Source organism: Jaculus jaculus, chromosome 5 (genome assembly GCF_020740685.1).
Source record: "Jaculus jaculus isolate mJacJac1 chromosome 5, mJacJac1.mat.Y.cur, whole genome shotgun sequence".
NCBI lineage: Eukaryota > Metazoa > Chordata > Mammalia > Rodentia > Dipodidae > Jaculus > Jaculus jaculus.
In genome coordinates, this window is record NC_059106.1 from 173066957 (window position 1) to 173083011 (window position 16055).

Genomic DNA, 16055 nt, shown 5'->3' on the forward strand with positions numbered 1-16055 from the left:
CAGTCCTCCGCCACTGTTCTCTTAGGGTACTTTGTAGTAAGTAAAGCACAAATAGAAAAAAAAAATATTAAAATGACATTTGGACAGAATAAAAGGCCATGTGAAGATTAGGTTAACCAAAGCAAGTGAAAACTTTCACATCGATGGCACTATGAAACCCACATTATGTGCAAAACTGAAACAATGAGCAAGTGAGGATCAGTTCATCACCTAGTGGCACATCCTTTCTCTGAGACCCAGAACTTTCTCCAGATCTGAAGTTTTAAAAGCCTTTAAAAGTGCTTTTTTTAAAAAAAAAAAATTTATTTATTGCTTTTATTTTTTGGTTTTTTGAGGTAGAGTCTCACTCTAGCCCAGGCTGACCTGAAATTCACTCTGTAGTCTCAGGCTGGCCTTGAACTCACAGCGATCCTCCTACCTCTGCCTCCCAAGTGCTGGGATTAAAGGTGTGCGCTACCACGCCCAGCTACTAATTTTATTTTATTTGCAAGCAGAGACAGTTGGGGGGTGGGGGTAGAATGGGCACACCAGGGCCTCTTGCCACTGCAAACAAATTCCAGACGCATGTACCACTTTGTGTGCCTAAAAGTGCTTATTTTCAAATTGTTTTCAAATGAATCACGATCACTAGATCTCATATTTGTGGCCTTTGAGTCTGAATTGTTATATCTTATGAAATAGCTATATGCGACATATCAAGTTTTAAATAACAGCTAAATAAAATAAGCCTTTGTCATGGATATATACATACATAGACATCTATGCACACACACGCATATAAGCTCAGTATTTCAGAAGTGTAACTCAGCAACTCTCACCCACGAGCTTCGATCCACTAACCCCCCGACAGGTCACTCTGCTCGGTCTAACCAACACCCCACGATCTGGCTTACAGGTGAAGTAGCGTTTGTCACCCACAGAGCCGTCGTTCTTCCCCTTGGCACTCCGGAGCTCCAGTCCAAGCCAGATACCTGAAGCAAAGTCCGTGGGGCCCACGTACCTAACAGTAGCCATCTCATTAGAGCTCGTGAGCAGGACCTGAGAGCCCTCGCGAAGCTTTGCAGTCCCCTCGAGGCCACCTGCTGTCGTGGCACTGCTCCAGCTACGGCGCAGAGCAGTCCTTGACCTGTCCAGAGGGGAGAGAGCGAGAACAGCCCTTAGGTATCAACGCCACACGATTCGACTTTTCCATTTCTGTTGCCAGACTCAAATTCATTGTTCTAATTCACAAGACGATATTTGATGACCACAACTTCATATCTTAAAAATTCTAATCGGGCGTGGTGGCGCACACCTTTAATCTCAGCACTCGGGAGGCAGAGGTAGGAGGATCTCCATGAGGTCCAGGCCACCCTGAGACTACATAGGGAATTTCACATCAGCCTGAGCTAGAGTGAGACCCTACCTCAAAAATACAAAGAAAAAAAATCTAAATAGCAGTATTAAAAATATACTTTTAAATCCTCCATGCTGAACAAAAGGAAAAGCACACATATAAGGAACCTAGAAAAAACAAGCTATACTCAAATACCAGTTAACAGAAGAGAGCACAGATAGAACCAGTAACACACACACACACACACAAAAATGGCAAACATAAATACACACCTTTCAATAATATCTCTTAATATCAACAGTCTCAATGCCCCAACAAAAAGACATAGATTTGCAGACTGGGTTAAAAAGCAGGATCCTACAATTTGTTGTCTCCAAGAAACTCACCTTTCTACAAAGGATAGACATTATCTTAGGGTGAAAGGTTGGAAGACGGTGTTTCAAGCAAATGGGCCTAGAAAACAAGCAGGGGTTGCTATCCTAATATCAGACAGGGTAGACTTTAGTCCGACGTTAGTCAAGAAAGATAAGGAAGGTCACTTTATATTGATTAAGGGCACACTCCAACAGGAGGACATTACAATCCTAAACATATATGCACCTAACATGGGGGCTCCCAAATTCGTCAAACAAACACTATTAGAACTAAGGTCACAGATAACACCAAACACAGTGGTGGTTGGTGACTTTAACACCCCACTCTCATCAATTGACAGGTCATCCAGGGAAAGAATAAACAGAGAGGCATCTGGACTAAATGAGGTCATAGAAGGAATGGACCTAACAGATATATACAGGACATTTCATCCAAAGGCTGCAGAATATACATTCTTTTCAGCAGCACATGGAACATTCTCTAAAATAGACCATATATTAGGACATAAAGCAAATCTTAACAAATTCAGGAAAATTGAAATAATTCCTTGCATTCTATCTGACCACAATGGAATTAAACTACAAATCAGTAGCAAGAAAGGCTATAGAGCATACACAAAATCATGGAAACTAAACAATACACTACTAAATGATGAGTGGGTCAATGAAGAAATCAAAAAGGAAATCAAAAAATTTATAGAGTCAAATGATAATGAGAACACAACATACCAAAATCTCTGGGACACAATGAAGGCAGTTCTAAGAGGTAAATTTATAGCCTTAAGTGCCTATATTAAGAAATTAGAAAGGTCGCAAGTAAACGACCTAATGCTTTGCCTTAAAGCCTTGGAAAAAGAAGAACAAGGCAAACCAAAAATTAGTAGACGGGAAGAAATAATAAAGATTAGGGCAGAAATTAATGAAATAGAAACAAAAAGAAAAATATACTTTTAAGCCGGGCATGGTGGAGCACGCTTTTAATCCTAGCACTTGGGAGGCAGAGGTAGAAAGATTGCTGTGAGTTCGGGGGCCACCCTGAGACTCCATAGTGAATTCCAGGTCAGCCTGGGCTAGAGTGAGACCCTACCTCAAAAAACCAAAAAATATAATATGATGGAGAATGGAATTTCAAATGGGAAAGTGTGGGGGTGGGGAGGGAGGGAATTACCATGGGATATATTTTATAATCATGGAAAATGTTAATAAAAATTTTAAAAAAATTAAAGCCAAAAAAAGAAAAAGCAAAAAAAAAAACCAAAAAATAAAAAGTAAATAAAAAATAAAAATATATTTTAGCCATGCATGGTGGTGCATACCTTTAATCCCAGCACTCAGGAGGCAGAGGTAGGAGGATTGCCATGAGTTTCAAGCCACCCTGAGACTACATAGTGAATTCCAGGTCAGCCTGGACTAAGTGAGACTCTGCCTTGAAAAACCAAAAAAGAAAAGGAAAGAAAGAAAGAAAAAGAAAACAGAAATATACATTATGGGCTGAAGAAATGGCTTAGCAGTAGAGTTTGATTATAATGGCTGGAGACCCTAGCATGCCAATTCTCTCTCTGTCTGTCTGGAATTTTTTTTATAAAAAAAAAGGCCAGTCTGTTGGGCTTGCCTCAAAAAAAAATACACACACACACACACACACACACACACACGCTTTTAACATTTCTAAAAAGAAGTTTTCTCCTTTGACTAAACATTAACCTGATCTAGATTTAAGATTTCATTTGAAATTTACAATTATAGAGACATGATTTCAGTAAAAGAACAATTAGAAAAATACACTCATAATGATTTAAGCACTATTAATACTGATGATAAAGTAACCAAAGGAAACTAGCATTTCGATGTAGTAAATTAAAATTACTTTTTATTCACTTTAACATGCTTCCTTACATGAAAATAACTTTACAAACGCCAGCCTTGAAAAACAAATTTAGATAATGTAGACACATAGAGTTCTCTGCCACCCATGAGCTTGATTTGTACCCTCTCCTACCAGCATTAGAGGGCTCTGTCTGCCCACAACAGTCATCCTTACCTTTTCCCCACACACATTTCTTACAATGTTCCATAATGCATCCTCTGCCCACCTGACTTGCAAAAACACTATCTGAGGCTCACCAGTGAATTCAACCCAGGCCGGTCCAGCTCCCTAGAATGTCCACACTGCCCCATTGCTGTCTTCACTGCCCACACTGGACTCCATAGCTTCCTCCATTGTCCACACTGTCCCCATAGCTTCCTCCTCTGTCCATCTCTGTAACTTCATCCACTGTCCACACTGTCTCCTCCTATAGCTTCTTCCACTGGTCATACTGTCTCCCAGTGCTCTCCGTTGTCCATACTGTCCCCCATAGCTTCCTCCACTACCCACACTCCTTCTGACATCTTCCACTGCCCATACTGTCCCCTGTACCTTCCCCCAAGTCTATACTGCACCCAGTGCCCCCCACTATCCATACTATCCCCCATAGCTTTCCCACAGTCTGTACTGTACTCAGTGCCCTCCACTGTCCACGCCGTCTCACGGGGCTCTCTCTACTGTCTGATCCTGACACTCACAATAGAAACATCCTGTGGATCTTGTTGCCTTCTGATCAGAGACCTTCCATGAGGTCATGTGGAAAACACCAAGGCTACTTGAAATGATCCACTCTCAGTGCCAGGGCACTTTGCCTCCTAAAGAAACTTTTCTCCGGGCAGGAAGCTGGCTCCGTGGGAAAAACACTTGCCACATGAGCATGAGGACCTGAGCTCAGCTGCCCGGCACCCACGTAAAAGTGCCGGAGGTGGTGGTTCAAGCCTGTAATCCCACAGAGGGGAAGCAGAGGAAGGTGGATCCCTGGGGCTTACTGGTTAGCTCATTTAGCCAGCTCTAGGTCCAGTGAGAGACTCTCAAAACAATGAAGTGGAGAGTGACTTAGGACACCTGACATCTATCTCTGGCCTACACAAACACACACACACACACACACACACACACACACACACACACACACATCAAAAAAAGAGAACTGTTTCTCCCCATTGACTAACAGACATGAGGTACCAACCCCGCTACCCAAACAACATGGGCTCTTACTAGCAACAAAATCTGAGTCCTACTTGCTTTACATTTTCTTCATTCTCCATATTTTTAAATATACTATCACAAGCATATCTTACTCATTCCTGTTGGCCACCCAATAAGAAAAAGCAAGAGGACTTTGATTTTATAGTTAGGAAGCTGGGGTTCTTGAGTGGATTCTAAGCAACTCCTGACAATGAGTGAGAGAATTTTAATTAAAAATGTTTTTTGAGCCAGGTGTGATGAGACACCCATCTAATTCTGGCACTCAGAAGTCTGACACAGAAAGATCGTGAGTTCAAGGTCGGCCTGAGCTATTCAATGAGTTCCAGGCAGTCTGAGATATACAATAAGACCTTGTCTTAAAAATTAAAATGAGGCTGGGCGTGGTGGCGCACGCCTTTAATTCCAGCACTTGAGAGGCAGAGGTAGGAGGATCACTGAGGGTTTGAGGCCACCCTGAGACTACACAGTTAATTCCAGGACAGCCTGGACTAGAGGGAAACCCTACCTCGAAAAAACAAAATGAAAATGAGGAGCTGAAGAGATGGCTTAGCGGTTAAAGTATTTCCCTCAGAAGCCTAAGGACCCATGTTTGAATCTACAGGTCCCACATAAACCAGACATACAAGGTGACTCAAGTGTTCAAGATTGCACATGCTTACAAGGTGGTGCAAATGTCTGGAGTTCAATTGCAGTGGCTGGAGGCCCCTGGCGTGGCAACTCTCTTCTTCTTTCTCTCTCTCTCCCTCTCTCTCCTTAAAAAATAAATGAAATGATGGCTGGGCATGGTGGTGCACGCCTTTAATCCCAGCACTTGAGAGGCAGAGGTAGGAGGATCGCCATGAGTTTGAGGCTAACCTGAGAATACAGAGTGAATTCCAGGTCAGCCTGGGCTAGAGTGAGACCCTACCTCAAAAATAAATAAATAAAATAAAAATAAGGAGTTGGGTATGGTAATCTCAGCAGCCAGAAGCCTGGGCTTTGTGGTGAGATCCAGGCCAGCTTGGACTACATGAGAGCCTGTGTGAAAAAGTTAAAAACTCCACATGTCTGGGCAGCAAGGTCCTGAGAAATCCTGCTGAAGCTGAGCTGAAAACCTCCTTCCTGTAGACCGGATGACAGAAATCTGGATAAAGCTACACTGCATGCATCTCCATGGGAGACAGAAGTCATTAGTGGAGATTAAAAAAAAAAAAAAACAGTGGACACTGCAAGCCTTAGGTTGGGCTAGCCAGGCCAAATGAGCCAATGGGTGTTAGTGGCATATCTGTATGGGGAAAACCAACGGTTCTCTAATTGGACTGGAGGCCAGCTCCACAGGCGGGAATTCGCGCCTGATACTGAAAACTTAGGACGGGGGAGTCATGACTCCTAGTGGTGTCACGTCTGCTGGTGTCTGGCTACACGCATAGATTATGCACATCAAGCTGCCTGGATAAGCACGTGTCTTAATGTTCATATCCATATGTTAATGCTACTCTCACTTTTGGTTAGAGAAGCTTCTCTTTTCAGATAGCTGTGACCTCTGGGATGATTCAGAAGGCATCACAGTGCTGGAAACAAGTGACAGAGGAGTGCTTAGCACTGAAAACTCTCTATCCTACCTTCCAAGGCTCAGGGTCCATTGCGGAAAAGGTGGCAGGAAGAATGTAAGAGCCAAAGGAAGGGTAGAACAACTTACAATCTACTCTTCCAGACACAAAATGGCCTCACAGTGCCTGGCACTACCTTCACAAGACCATCGTAATGGGAGGAAAATATGAAGACATCAAAATACTTACTTCATCAGAACTTGAGTGCCTAACATTTTGGTCATATGCTCTGTATGCATGAATCATTTAAGATTGATTATACAGCCGGGCATGGTGATGCATGCCTTTAATCCCAGCGCTCCGAGGCAGAGGTAGGAGGATTGCCATGAGTTCGAGGCCACTCTGAGACTACAGAGTGAATTCCAGGTCAGCCTGAGCTAGAGTGAGATCCTACCTCGAAAAACAAAAAACAAAAAAATTGATTATATTTTAAACAGGTTCTAGACTCGATCCATAAGTACTAGCAAAGCTTCATTTCTTTACTTCTGTAGTAGACTAATGGGGCTTGCTATCTGTCTGTCCATCTGCAGGTCAGCTTCCCCGCCCTCACACCCTTCCAGGGGCTTCGTGGTTTCCCTCCTCTTCTCTGAGCTGTTCCCCTTGCACCGATTCCCACTGCTCTCCCTTCAGAATCCTTCATATTCTCCTGGTTGCCTCTTCTCAGCAATGTCTCCCATTCTGCCCAAGAACGTTTGAGTACCTCCAATAAACTGGAGCATAAAGTTACTGCCCTCAAACTCTGCCAGCTACTCAAACGAACAGACCAACTTCAAAACTTTGAGAATGGGCGATGGTTTGGAGCAGTGTTACACTCTGCAAAGGGAAGAGGGAGCATTTGAAAAATAGATCTTTCAGACTACCATACGCAGCAGGCCTGACATGTTTTCATGTATCCCTAAGCATATTAAAACAAATCTAAGTCAGTAAATAAGAGTTTAAAATCTATCCACCCTACTCAATGAGAACACAAAGTATCGATTCCTCCATTTTTTTTTATTAACACTACTAACCTCTTAGAAGAGAAACTATGCACTGCACTCTTTTTAGTCATGTGTGACATTTTTAATTGAACTTGTAAATTGGGGAGGAAGTACTCAATGCACCAATCACACCTTCGCTCTCACACATTAAAATTCCACCGAGCAGCACACAAGATACAAAATCCACTTTTCTTCTGTCACAGAATCCCGGCATGCTCATCGCGAAGGACGTTCTTCCACCTCTTCTCAATACTCACTTGGCAAAGGCGTTTCTCCTGTCAATCTCTTTCTGGGAAGAAGCAGACGCCGTGCTGAAACTTCTCCTGAAACCTGCACAGAAAGGCCACGTAAGAAGACGAACAGCAAACCACACTTCTTAGTCCTGAAAACTGAAAACTTCTTATTATTTCTTCTGCAAAGGTTTGAGTACTTCAAATATCTTTCGAAAAAGGAAGGCAACGACTTGCACAGAACATTCCAGGTTTGGGTTCTGGACAACCTTTCACCTTGTCCTTTCTGAGCAAGCTCTGCTCATACACCAGTCAATTACAATCATCACCTGGCTTTGCAGGGTTTTCTGTAAATTATTTCTTGAAAGTAAAATGATCCTGAAGTATAGCTAATAAGGCTTATGGCTACATATGATGACTATCACAATCTTGAACAGCATATGAAAAAATGCTTGTAAAGACAGTATCATTAAAGATTCTCCATGTCTAGAAAATTGAACAATAAACTGCAATGCTCATTATCTTTGCCATATCCAAATAATGGAATTGAAAAAAAAGGACTTCAAGAAAAGTAAATGTTTTTAAGAGGAATAGGATTTCTAGATGGAAGAACAAATCTCCAGACTGAAGCAACTAAAATTTAGAACTATAACCTTTTTTAATTTTTTTGTTCATTTTTATTTATTTATTTGAGAGTGACAAAGAGAGAAAGAGGTGGATAGAGAGAGGGAGAATGGGCATGCCACTGCAAATGAACTCCAGGTGTGCCCCCTTGTGCATCTGGCTAACATGGGTCCTAGGGAATTGAGCCTTGAACTGGGGTCCTTAGGCTTCACAGGCAAGCGCTTATCGGCTAAGCCATCTCTCCAGCCCCCGAACAACTGTAACTTTTAAAACTGCACTGTTGAGCTGATAAATTCTTAGTGCACTGGAAGGATCAAACCAGAGGCCTTATAAGGTAGGTATACACGCTAGCACTGAGATGAATCACCAGCCTTTAAAAAACCTCAATTTCAACAAGATTAAAACAAAACTAGAAGCCAGGTGAGGTAACCTGCAGCACAGGAACTGAGCATCATTCATACCAGATTTCTACTCAATCCTAGGCCTTAGGCTCACAGTACACTGGCTGCACAGGATACAGAAAAGGAAGCAAGCAGCATGGACTTTTCCAAAGGGACTCTCACAGAGAGCTCTGGGGAGGAAATGCCTGCTCCATGTCAGTCTAGATGAGAAAATAAACCATGTCTGATGAAGACAAGAGAGTGACTGGATCACCTCGTAATTCATAAGACTGGATCACCCTCATGACTACAGAAAGATAGAACACCCTCATGTTGACAGAAGGATGAATCACCCTCATGTCCACAGAAGACTGGATCACCGTCATGACTACAGAAGTATGGATCACCCTCATGTCTACAGAAGGATGGATCGCCTTCATGTCTACAGAAGACTGGATCACCCTCATGTCTACAGAAGGATGATCACCCTCATGACTACAGAAGGATGGATCACCCTCATGTCTACAGAAGGATGGGTCACCCTCATGTCTACAGAAGGATGGATCACCCTCATGACTACAGAAGGATGGGTCACCTTCATGTCTACAGAAGGATGATCACCCTCATGACTACAGAAGGATGATCACCCTCATGTCTACAGAAGGATGGATCGCCCTCATGACTACAGAAGGATGGGTCACCCTCATGACTACAGAAGGATCGATCACCCTCATGTCTACAGAAGGATGGGTCACCCTCATGTCCACAGAAGGATGCATCACCTTCATGACTACAGAAGTATGGATCACCCTCATGACTACAGAGGATGATCACCCTCATGTCTACAGAAGGATGGATCACCCTCATGTCTACAGAAGGATGGGTCACCCTCATGTCTACAGAAAGATGGGTCACCCTTATGTCTACAGAAAGATGGATCACCCTCATGACTACAGAAGGATGGATCACCCTCATGACTACAGAAGGATGGATCACTCTCATGACTACAGAAGGATGGATCACCCTCACATCTACCGAAGGATGGATCACCCTCATGACTACATAAGTTTGGATCACCCTCATGACTACAGAAGGATGGATCACAAACGATTACAGTTGCTACTCTAGGAGTCTATGACCATGAACAAACTCATGCTTTCTGTGTAATATTAAAAAGCCCTGCAGAGAAGATAAAGTATTCCCTGGTTGGGAATACTTCTAGGCAAGTAGCAGAAGTAAATATAATGTCTACAGGCATCAACCCAGGCTTCCAAGAATTCTCATCTTCAACATTCTTAGTTATAAAAAAGCATCTCACAATAATAGATTACAAAATTTATAAGCTAGGCTCAACAGAAATAGATGACTGACTCAAATTCACAAAGACTTTAGACAATGAATTAGTTAACACCAAATAATGGATTATATCTAAATGTTTAGAGACATAAAAGAATAATAAAAGACATAAAAGAAGAATAACTGACTGTCATGAGATTTACAAAAGAAAAACAGAAATTAAGGCTGGAGGTGTGTCTCAGTTACTAGAGTGTTTGCCTGGCATGCGCAAAGCCCTGAGTAAATCCCTAGCCCTGCAGGAACTGGCATGGTGGCATGGTGGCACACACCTGTAAGCCTAGCCCTGCAGGAACTGAACTGGCATGGTGGCACACACCTGTAGGCCTAGCCCTGCAGGAACTGAACTGGCATGGTGGCACACACCTAGTAGTTTGGAGGTAGAGGTGGGATGATAAGGACCTCAAGGTCATTCTCAGATATATAGTAAATTTGAAGAATTCTGGGCTAGAGACCCTCTCAAAAGAAAAGGAAGGTAGGAAGTGAGAGAAGAAACAGAGAAGGAAGGAAGGAGAGGGGAGAGGAAGAAGGAAGAAATGAAAGAAAGAATTTTTTTTATTTTTTATTTATTTGAGAGTGACAGACAGAGAGAAAAAGGCAGACAGATAGAGAGAGAGAGAATGGGCATGCCAGGGCCCTCCAACCACTGTAAATGAACTCCAGACACATGTGCTCCCTTGTGCATCTGGCTAATGTGGGTCTTGGGGAATCGAGCCTCAAACCTGGGTCCTTAGGCTTCACAGGCAAGTGCTTAGCCACTAAGCCATTTCTCCAGCCCAAAAGAAAGAAATTTTTAGAATAAATTCTGAGTTGATTAAGCAGAATAAACATAGCTGAAGACAGAATCAAGAAGCAGAGGTAAAAGCTGGGCATAGTGGCACATGCCTTTCATCCCAGCACTCAGATAGGAGGATCACCGTAAGTTCAAGGCCACCCTGAGACTCCATAGTGAATTCCAGGTCCACCTGGGCTACAGTGAGACCCTACCTCGAAAAATGAGGAGGAGGAGGACAAGAAAAAGAAGAGGCAGAGGTAAAACTCTGAGAACATCTAACATGCAATCCACAAGGACACTATGACAAGTATAAGAGAAGCATGGGAAAGAGAATGCAGAGTTCAACATACAACTAATCAGAATGCCACACAGAGACAGGAAAGAGCAAGGAGCACAGTGTAATGGGTAAGAATTTGGTAGAGTTGATGAGGTGCAAACTTCCCGATCCCAGAGGAGCCATGCCCTCTGAAAGGAGGAACAAGGAAGCCTCTGCCTACACACATCCTAACGCAGCCACACAGCACGAAGGAAGGACGGCGACATGGATAAAGAAGCTCCTAACTCCCATCAGTGAGAGAAGCTAGAGAGCAACTGAAAAGATGGCAGAGTACAGGAGAAAATCTTTTCCAGCCTAAAATTCACTGTGCAGGAAAAAATCTTTTCAAACCTCAACCTATAATTCTACACCCAGTAAAACCATCCCAGGACAAAATAACTGAGTGAGCCTACATGAGGCACAAGCAAAGTATAAATTATGACAATTGATGAGAAAAGGCATTGCTAAACATGCAAGTTAAGCAAGTTTTACTACACAAAAGTATTATGATAATGCTAAGTTTGTGAAGAAAAGAGAAGAGAAACAAGACTGCTCAACTTCTAAGGGTTCACTATTATCTGGGGTGGGTAGGAATGATTAACTGTAAGCTTTATGCAATAACCTAGACTAATTACTAAGAAGTATATTCCCAGGGCAACTTTTATATGAGAAGGGAGAGTAGATGGCATGGAAAAACACACAGTGAGAGTATAACCATAGTAAAGTCAAGAAAGAACTTCCACTTACAATGTACCAAAAACTGAAGAGAAGGCAAATAAAAGCATAAAGAATATCATTATCAATAAACCCAATATCACAATAAATTATAAGTGGAGATTACATTGAATGTTATAGATCAATAAAGCCAAAATGGGTGAGACTCTCCAGTTAAAAGACAAGGACTATCAGGTGTTATTTTTTTTTAAAGTAAAACTACAGTATTTAAGACATACGTCAATAGACAGGAAAGAAACACTGGGTAAATATTAACCAAAACAAAGCTGGTATAAGGTTAAAGGGATTATTATAAAAGCAGTATCAAGCACAGCCTGGTGGCTCAATCCTACAACTCAGCATATGAGAGGCTGCAATAGGAGAACTGTGATGTTGAGGCCAGCATGGACTACATAATGGGACTCTTTCAGGAGGTGAGGGGAGAGGAAAGCAAGGAGAGGCACAAGAAAAGGAAAGAAAAAAGTTTTAAAAAATTACATTAACACCAAAAATAAATATATAAATATACAAAACAGGGACTGGAGAGATGGCTTAGTGGTTAAGGCATTTGCCTTCAAAGGCAAAGGACCTTGGTTCAATTCCCCAGGACCCACATAAGCCAGATGCACAAAGGGGTGCATGCATCTGGAATTTATTTGCAGTGGCTAGAGGCCCTGGCATGCCCATTCTCTCTCTCCCTCTCTCTGCTTCTTTCTCTCTCTCAAATAAATAAATATTTTTTAATTTTTTCTGGTTTATTTTTATTTCTTTATTGGAGACAGAGAGGGAGAAGGAGATAGAAAGAAAGAATGGGCTCGCCTGGGCCTCTAGCCACAGCAAACGAACTCCATACACATGTACCACCATGTGCATCTGGCTTATGTGGGACTTGGAGAATCGAACCTGGGTCCTTAGGCTTTGGAGGCAAGCACCTTAACTGCTAAGCCATCTCTCCAGCCCAAGTTTTTAAAAATAAATAAATATACAAAACATATTAAAAGTCTATATGAGGAACATACAAAGTTTAATAAAAGAAGCCAGAAAATATACAGCAGTCTCCCTCTCATCCACATGAGATATGTTCCAAAACCACTAGTGGACCCCTGAGACTTGCACAGTACTGAGCCCAGGAAATTTTGTCTGCTATATGCGCACTTATGATATGCCTTCGCTTCTCATTCAAAGGATCGTCTGATAGTTTGTCTTCAAAATATGTGAATTTCCGGTATGACTATGATTGTGCCCTGTGGCCGTTCCTAAGTAAAATTAGTGTTCCCCCAACACACACAACACAGGTGATCTGAGGACCAAAAGATACTAAACGACCAACAAGAAGGTGGCACACAGGGCTTGACACACTGGACAACAGGGCGACTCCACATAAGAATGCTGTATTACTTAAAACACGTACGTTGTTTATTTCAGAAAATTTCCACTCAATATGTTCAGATCATAGCTGTATCTATAACCAATCCCACAGAAAGTGAAGCCGTGGGTAGGGGAAACCACAGTAAGTGAACAGGAGGTGGCCCATGTTCACAGACAGACTGAGTATTAAGATGTCAGTTCTTCCCAGCCTGATCTATACATTCAAGGCAATCGCCACGAAAAACCCAGCATGAAGCTGGGTGTGGTGGCTCACACCTTGAATCCCAGCACTCGGGAGGCAGAGGTAGGAGGATCACCATGAATTCGAGGCCACCTTGAGACTGCATAGTAAATTCCAGGTCAGCCTGGGCTACAGTGAGACCCTACCACAAAAAAAAAAAAAAAAAAAAAAAACCATCATGCATTATGTGTGCTTCAACAAAATGATAAAGTCTGCACAGAAAGGCGAAGGGCCCGGAAGACCTGACACGGTACCAGAGGACAGTCGGAGGAGGGCATCAGCTTGAGGAACTGCTGTGAAGCTGCCGCATCCGGCAGCGCTCAGGGAACAGGACGGAAAGCCCACAGACGGAACCACACAGCCAACAGGTCAACAGAGGCAAGAGAGTTCTTTTTCAACAAACGATGCTGAAACAGCTGGATATACAAGCAAGACAGCAAAGCTAGAGGCAGACCTTACACCTTTAACAAAAGTTAATTCAAAGCAGATGAGAACTACATGTCGAGCATGGAAGTGTCAAACTCCTGGAAGGTAGGTTGGAGACGGCCCAGGCTCTATGGGAGCAAAGCCGCTGAGCTGGCCTTCATTAACGTCACAAACTTCTGCTGTGAAGGACACTGATAACAGGGAATGAAGAAGCAAGCCACAGGCCTGCAGAAAGTATTTCCAAAACACAGTCCTGAAAAAAGGTCTATCATTCAAAATATACAAGAGCCCAACAATAAGGAAAATAACAAACACAATTTAACTGGGCAAAAGGGTGACCAGAGAACTGACCAAGAAGATGCAGGGGTGGAAAGCAAGAACATAGAAAGACACATATCCATTCGGGGCTGGAAAATTTCCCCCCAAAACCTCCTCCTGAATCCTCACTTCAAGTACTGCAGAAGGTCACTGTGCTGAGAGATGGGGCTTTCATGAAGTTGTGAAGGTAAGATGAGGTCACAAGGGTGCGCTCTCATCCAGGGTGACACGCGTCTTTACAGAAGCGATGGAGATGACCATGAGAGGAACACTGCCGTCTCCAAGCCAGGGCAGCGCCAGCAAGCTCACAGACCACGCGTCACCCAGCAAGGTCAAGTCCAAACAACACACCCGCCTAGAGCGGCATCAACCCACAGGTCATGAAGCAATCTCCACCAGCCTTCAGAAACTGTTGAGATACATACACACAAATGACAGAGTCAACCTCCACAAAGGACTGGTATTTTACAAATAACTTACACAAATGGTTGTCTACATGTGGAAAAGAAAATTAAACTCAGCCCTTACCATAAAATCAATTCCAGGTAAACTGACAAGTGGAGACACAAAAGAAGAAACTTAGAAAGCGATACTGGGAACTTGTCGATGAAAACATCGTCGCTGCCCACACGAGAGGAAACTCAGGGCTGGTCTAGCACAGTGGGCGGCCCAGTGCTGCTCGAAGGCTCAAAGCCCTGGGCTCCGTCTCCAGCACGGCCAAGGAAGATAAACTCGCGTTTGTTGTTGTTGCTGTTGAGCATTTTAGTTAATATGTCCATGGGCCAAGAAACTCTAAAAACTCTGTGGACTTTACGTCCATATTTGAGTTAATATTCCAATTTAAAAGGTTATCATGTGATATACAGTTACCACCCATTAAGATATACTTAAATACCAACATTACATTGGCAAAATTAGACTGCATTTGGAAACAAACCACTGAGAGCAAATGACCCTGTATTATAATAGCTTCAGAACAAGAAAAGAGAAGAGTTGGCACACAAGGAGCTTGAGTAGAACCCGCAGATGATACCTACGCAATATTAATAAAAAGTCTGAAATACTAGGGTGCTTTTCCAGTCTCCACCCTTAATTGTACTCGGCCAGATCTCCCTTTTCTACCTCATAAGAATACCCTATAAGTAGCTTTTGGTTATAAAAGTCTAATCTAGTCAAAAATGAGAATAAAAGCAATATAGGAAAGAGCTTTGAAGAAATTTTCTATTTTAATATTTTCTTTATTTTTTTATTAGAGGGAGGGAGACAGAGAATGGGTGGACCAGGGCCTCCAGCCACTGCAAATGAGCTCCAGATGCATGTGCCACCATGTGCATCTGGCTTTATGTGGGTACTGGGGAATTGAACCCTGGGTCATTAGGCTTTGCAGGCAAGCACCTTAACTACTGAGCCATCTCTTCAGTCCCAGGAAAGAGTTATTAAAACAAAAATATAAACCATAAAATAGTTTGTTCTTTTGACGACTTAAAAGTTAAAGATATCTGTTCATGGAAAAGGTAAGGAGATGTCACCCACTGACAAGGTATTTATGACACGTAAAATGACAAAATTGGGGTCAAGTGTCACCCAAGGATGAGCATCGGAGTTCATCTCCTGAACGTACATGAAATGTTGAGGGCGGCAGCATGTCTCTAGGCCATCACTGAGGACAGAGAGACAAATATATCTCTAGGGCCTTCTGGCTGGTGAGTCTAGCTGAACTGGTGAGCTCCAGGCCAAACGAGGTGGACCCGAATGGGTAGGAATACCCCGAGGCACAGTCCCCTACTATCCCACAGGGGCTGACTGAAGCCTTTGGGTCCCCAAAATGAAAACAATAAACTCATGAAGGAGGACCCCACAGCGACAGGAATTGGGACAAGGGGATAAAAGTGTATAATCTACCGAAGAGGGGGCAAAAAGATTTTAAGAGCTGTAGGTTGAGATGTCATGCCCAG

At 42.9% G+C, this 16055-nt stretch overlaps 1 protein-coding gene across 2 annotated transcripts in view; it reads right to left on the reverse strand.

Moving 5' to 3' along the window:
- Nucleotides 1-493: 493 nt before the first annotated feature.
- Nucleotides 494-16055, reverse strand: part of Clip4 (CAP-Gly domain containing linker protein family member 4) — a 68558-nt gene continuing 52996 nt past the window's right edge. For both annotated transcript variants that reach the window (XM_045149444.1, XM_045149443.1), the window contains exons 15-16: nucleotides 7613-7685; nucleotides 494-1126 (exon numbers count right to left, since the gene is read on the reverse strand). In XM_045149444.1, the coding sequence (XP_045005379.1) occupies nucleotides 805-1126; nucleotides 7613-7685 (395 nt within the window). In that variant the 3' untranslated portion in view covers nucleotides 494-804. The remainder of the gene's footprint in view (nucleotides 1127-7612; nucleotides 7686-16055) is intronic.